Source organism: Gobio gobio (genome assembly GCF_949357685.1).
Source record: "Gobio gobio genome assembly, chromosome: 11".
Lineage (NCBI taxonomy): Eukaryota > Metazoa > Chordata > Actinopteri > Cypriniformes > Gobionidae > Gobio > Gobio gobio.
This window is the reverse complement of record NC_137104.1, coordinates 10,422,098-10,427,976: the sequence shown is the minus strand read 5'-3', so window position 1 is coordinate 10,427,976 and position 5,879 is coordinate 10,422,098. Positions and strand designations below refer to the sequence as shown.

At 38.4% G+C, this 5,879-nt stretch overlaps 1 protein-coding gene across 1 annotated transcript; it reads left to right on the top strand.

Annotated features, from left to right (window-relative positions):
• Window positions 1–422: 422 nt before the first annotated feature.
• On the top strand, window positions 423–2,489 carry LOC307134205 (uncharacterized protein; the record flags this gene model as incomplete). The annotated part of the gene is made up of 2 exons (XM_079829737.1): window positions 423–1,332; window positions 1,477–2,489. Exons 1-2 carry the CDS (start codon window positions 1,113–1,115, stop codon window positions 2,487–2,489), a joined length of 1,233 nt encoding a protein of 410 aa, XP_079685863.1. The 5' UTR covers window positions 423–1,112.
• Window positions 2,490–5,879: the final 3,390 nt, after the last annotated feature.

The window sequence follows — 5,879 nt, the reverse complement described above, 5'->3', positions numbered from 1 at the left end:
TGTATAATAGAGGGCATCAAATTCAATTCAGTTTTCAATTCCCTTACTTATTTTCACGTCTGTGGTGGATTGCCTCCATGCTTAGGGCATGATTTATTTGAAGGTATTGTGGCTGATGACTTGGCACTTTACATTAAACATTTGGTTTCAGTTGAAAAGCACTTTACCTACAATGAGTTGAATAGAGCCATTGCACAATTCAGACATTTAGGAAGTGATTGTAACAATGCCCCATGTGTGATTAAAGCTGATGCAAGACGACTTGGTGGTTCTGCTGCACAGAACTGGTGTCTCTTGAGGCTCTTACCAATTTATATAGGACATAAAATGCAAAACGCAATGGACAGTGAGGTTTGGCAGTTGTGCCTTAAACTAAAGGAAATGGTTGAGGTGATTTGTGCGCCCAAAATTAGTCATAATGAGATAGGCTACCTCAAGTTTTTAACACAAGAATATGTTTCTTTAAGAAGTACCTTGTTTCCTGGTAAAAATCTGAAAGCAAAACATCATTACTTGTTGCACTATGCAGATCTTATACTACATTTTGGCCCATTGATTCGCTCGTGGACGCTCAGGTTTGAGAGTAAACATTCATATTTTAAAAACTGTGCAAGGAAACTGCATAATTTTGTTCATCTTTGTAAAACTTTGGCGGAAAGGCACCAGTTGCTTCAGTCCTATCTAGCTTGTGGCAATTTATTCCCTCCTAAAATTCAGTCTGTCAGTGAAGCACGTGAACACAATGACCAGTTATACAATACAGAAATACAACATGCAATAAGGACAGCTAACTGTGTCAGTCAGAGTACTTCAGAGGTGTCAGGGGTTGTTTATAAAGGAACCAAATATACCAATGGCCTTGTAGTTGTTGTAGCCCAGAGCAGCTGTGGGTTTGTCTTTGGGAAAATATCACTGATACTTATTAATCCAACCAATGTCTACTTTGTTGTCAAACTGTATGACTCTGTGCTATTATCTGACCTTGGACTTCACTCTCTGCACAACACTGATCTCAAGTATGTGTGTGTTAATGCTGACAATCTCTTGAATTACTATCCCCTCCCGGTGTATGAAGTGGCAGGCCTTTCTGTGGTGTCATTACATCACTCCATATGTTCTTTTTAACTTTAGATACTGAGCTGATTCAACAAGAAATCACAAAAATTCTTCCAGAATTGGATATTCCAAAACTTAATGTAGTAGTCAATCATCTCTGTTTTGTGGTGGGCGTTGAGAGGACACAGGACCTTGCGCTAGTAGAGCTGACAGACCTTCAAGACATCTTACTTCCAATACAATGTCGAAAACTAATGATGGCTTTTAAACAAATAGGTAAGCCAAATCAATTCTGATTACATGTCTATGATCATTATTTTCAACATCATATTCCATATATGTAGACATATATACTTGTATAATATGCATATTATGTACATTATATGTCTCACTTTCTTTTTCTGTATGTATTTTTCAAAGCATTGAGAGACCAAGTGGATGAGACGTCATTAGAAATAACATTCACCTCGTTACCATCACCAGACTTAGAACAGCCATCCACTTCTTACACTCCTTCAAATTCATACTGGCTAAGTATGTTTCAGATTCCTTGGAACCACATGCCTGCAGCCCTTCTTCATGCAGCGTCTAATAAGGAGAAGGCTCCTCTTGGACCAAGAAGAGAGTTTATAAGAGCTGTTGTAGCAGCCATAAGAGAATTTTGCCCAAACCCAAGCTTGGCAGACTGTGGGGAAGTGGCAAGAAACATTTTTTCCAAATTTCCCTTAACATTTGGAGACTTTACGGAGGAAGGGGAACAACTGGGGAAAGGCTATAGTTCACTTCAAAGACAGCTGAGAACCAGAGTAGAACATGTCAACAGAGACAATGTAGCACACCGGATTCGTCAACCAAAAAGAACCAACAAAGCTGATGAAGAACAGGACAACATAGTCAAAAAAGTTCGATGTAAAGTTGACAGTTATGGATGCATTAATTGGCAACCTACCTCCATGCCAGATGGAGAGACATCTGAATCTCTTGAAATTAAGAGACAGACTTTATTAGAAATGTTTCAGTCTGGAGGCCCAAGGTCTTGTGAATTGTCTGATGTGGACAAGCTAATGAAAGAGACTTATATTGCTCAGCGCAAAATGATTAATTCATGCCCCCCTCCTGCCATTAGTGACATAGCACTGGAATGGCCATATCTTTTCAGTAAAAGAGGCCTATGCAATCATTTTGAAACACTTACAGGTGTTGATATAAGCAGTTGCTTGAGTGAATGCCAGAACGGAAAATGCATACGGATTGTGAACTACTTTCAAAAACAGACGTTAAAATGGAATGCCGAGGTCCAGGCTCTCCTCAGAGAAATTGAAGCCACACCAGCAAGCACTGATAAGACTGCCATATCAGCCATCCTACTGACAATGAAAAACTTCAAAGAGAAAGAAAACTCTCTCTTCATTTTAGTAGACGTAAGTAATTAAAACATTACATGACTAGTAAAGAAATACCTTGAAATAATAATTGTAGGCTTGGTTTCACAGATCATATGTGACATACCTGTATAAACATGGGCAAAGATTTGAAAAAAAAAAAAGTTGGATGTATGATGTCTGTCTGTGCTACATAGTACAGTCTGTTAGGCCTTGTCTGTTTGACAATTATTTTTGTAGTATGGGCCTGTATGATGCTACACAGAGCATAAGTGCTTCTATGGACATTTCACTCTAAAGGGTGTGCTCACAAATCAGAATCAACCTTAGCTGTAAAAGAATTTGAACAGCTTTGTAATGTTTGGCAATTTTTTTTTTCTAAGAAAACTTCAACCCAAATGTCAGTGGAAAATGAGCTCCGTCTTCCAGTCACACCAAGGCTCATCATGCTTGGTAAGTATGAAATAAATGAGAAATAGTAAATGTGTTTGGCAGTTTTTTTATGGTGAGTTTTATGGCTGTTTCAGGAGACAGCCTTCTAACTTCATCTAAGTGGATGGTCAGCATTGAGGGAAAAGTGACACATTGCATTGATGAGCAGTTAGATTTCTCTGCGGCACTCTCTGTGTTTTTCAGCGTGTTCTATGTTTTTAACATTGAATACCAAGAGTCAGCCAGTGCCACATTAGAACTCATTCAAAGGTACATGTTAAAAAATTGTTCAATAATGTAACATGAGTTTGCCACAGTTGTGCATTTTATTTTTATATATATATATATAATATTATATAATTTTTTTTTTTTTTTTTTTTTAGTATGATGTTTTTCTGAACTGTTTAATTTGTTACTCCATTTCTAAAATAGTTGTTGTCTGATTTACTCAACAGGTTTTTAGTGAGGATTAATCCTGAGGGGACAAAGTGTGCTTCCAAAGCTGGAACCAGCCGTAAAACTGGGTCATCTGTTAAAAGAAAGATTCAAAACATAAATCCACATGTACATACATTTTTGCAGAGGCTCACCGAATTTGAGTGGAAAACAGGCAACTAAGTGAAAATATTTTTGTTAACGTTTTACTTGTAAGAATATGAGAAGGTCATTTAATTTATGTTAACTTAAATAACATGAGGGTCATTGGTGACAGAGAGATTTTTGGGTGTTGTATCAAAAACAAACAGGTTGTTTCTTTCTGTTTTTGTAATTCTGTTATGTTGGGATAAACACCTAAGTAATAAAGTGAATTTGTGTAAAGATTTAAAAGTTCTTTCTATTTTATTTTTTAAATGAAGTAACATGAAAGAATGCTTCGTAAGTTTAAGAGTACCACAATGAGTACTGCATTATAAATTATTTAAATGTATATGTATGTTACTGTACAGTAAATAACTGAAACCACTGCTGCCAGTTATCAACTGTAATGCCTGATTTACGGTATAAAACTGGCAACAGTGTTGCCGGTTAGTCACTGTATTGGTATATACACAGTACTATACTGGCAACACTGTTGCCAGTTAGTCACTGTATTGGTATAGACACAGTATTATACTGGCAACACTGTTGCCAGTTAGTCACTGTATTGGTATAGACACAGTATTATACTGGCAACACTGTTGCCAGTTAGTCACTGTATTGGTATAGACACAGTATTATACTGGCAACACTGTTGCCAGTTAGTCACTGTAACAGATTCTTTACAGTAACTAGCTGGCAACAGTGTTGCCAGTATTTTACTTATAAAAAACCTGGTAAGGTTTAACAGTGTATTCAAGATCGAAAACTATTTACAAAACTGCAAATGTATGTGTGCAGGTTACATTAACATACAGACTTCAGGCAATCTGGCTTGGAATTATAAAATTTAATTGGGGATACCTTCATCACTGAATGAAAAACATATTCAGCTTATTTCACTTGTTATTATTGATTTTTTGGTAATTTCTTTTTTAACATAAGTTGTTTAAATCTTTTATAAAATAGAATAGAAGAATGGTCAAGAATTCCCATAAACACACTCCTAAACCTTGTGGAAAGCCTTCCTAGAAGAGTTGAAGCTGCAAAAGGTGGGCAACTCCATATGAAACCCTATGGATTAAGAATGGGATGTCGTTAAAGTTCATGTCCATGTAACGGTATGTGTCCCAAAACTTTTGGCAATACAATGTATCTTATTTTGTGTTCTGCAGCCACGTTGGCCACATTTAAAGGAGTCGTGAACTGAAAAATACAATTTTCCTTGAGCTTTTTGATATAAGAGGTCATCATATTATAAGAATATCCTGGAAGTTTCACAACTGAAAACGTCCTTGTTAGTCCAAAAAACGCTTTTAATGTAACCAAGCCCAGAGAATGACTCGTTGTGGAATGTGCCTATAGGTAAAAGACTGCCTCTGCAGAAGAAGATCAACGCCTACTTCATCATTGCAACTTTGGCCACGCCCAAAGTTAGTGTTAGTGAGATGATGAGGAGAGAAGAGGATCAGGACACAGGACTAAAAATAACAATACCTTCCAAAGGATCCTAATGCTAGGAATGTGGTTATTTATTTTCAACAAAGTGAATGCGCAATAAATCGGACTTGAGCACTAAGACTCGCAGTGTGAACGTAGCCTGACAGTCAAAGGAGACTCATAACCTCCATGTTTTTTCAGCAGACAGTATCATAACAACCGCAGTAGCTGTACTCGCCTCTCCAGTCTGCGACTTAAAATGCAGCATGTTGTTTTCGGTGCACCTTCCCTACTCGTCCCCTCTCCTCTTATGCGTCTCCTCAGCTAAGCCCTCTCCGCTTTTGCCATCTTTCTTTCCTCTGGGCTCTTCTTCTTCCCTGCTGACTTTCTCTCTCTCTGGCAAATTCAGCGCATGCAGCCAGGCTCATATTCAGATGCTGTTTGCATTTGCGAGCATAAGAGCTGACGGCCTGATAAGGAGGGAAGACGAGGGCCTTTAAGTTGGGCCTCTTTGGGCACTCTCCCGCTTGCACTCTCAAACAAGCTCTCTGAGCCTGCAGTGTTAGACCTCCGGGATCATCTGCATGTAGCAGCTAAAGCCGCTCTTGAGGTTTATCGCTCTGTTTACTCTAATCAGTCAGCTCAGCAGCCATTACGAGAAGCACTCCACACACATCTCAAACGCTTTGAGTGGAGGTGAAAGGTTTAATTAAAGCATGTGTGTCACTTCTATCAGCACCAGGGCACATTCACTATTCCCTTCCTTTTTAGTCTCTTTTCCCTTTTTTTTTCAATCAGTCCCCGCTTATTCTGTCCCTCGCTTTAATGTTCACAGGCCGACGCTCAATCTCACTCTCTCTTTATTGTGCCTTTAGAGAAATTACACCTGCTTTGAGGTCTGAAATGCAGATGTGTGGGTGTGATGGAAATGTTGATGGTGTGAAATTGTTTTTAGTGGGAAAAGATATTTTGACTAAAGCAGAGGGAGGGACT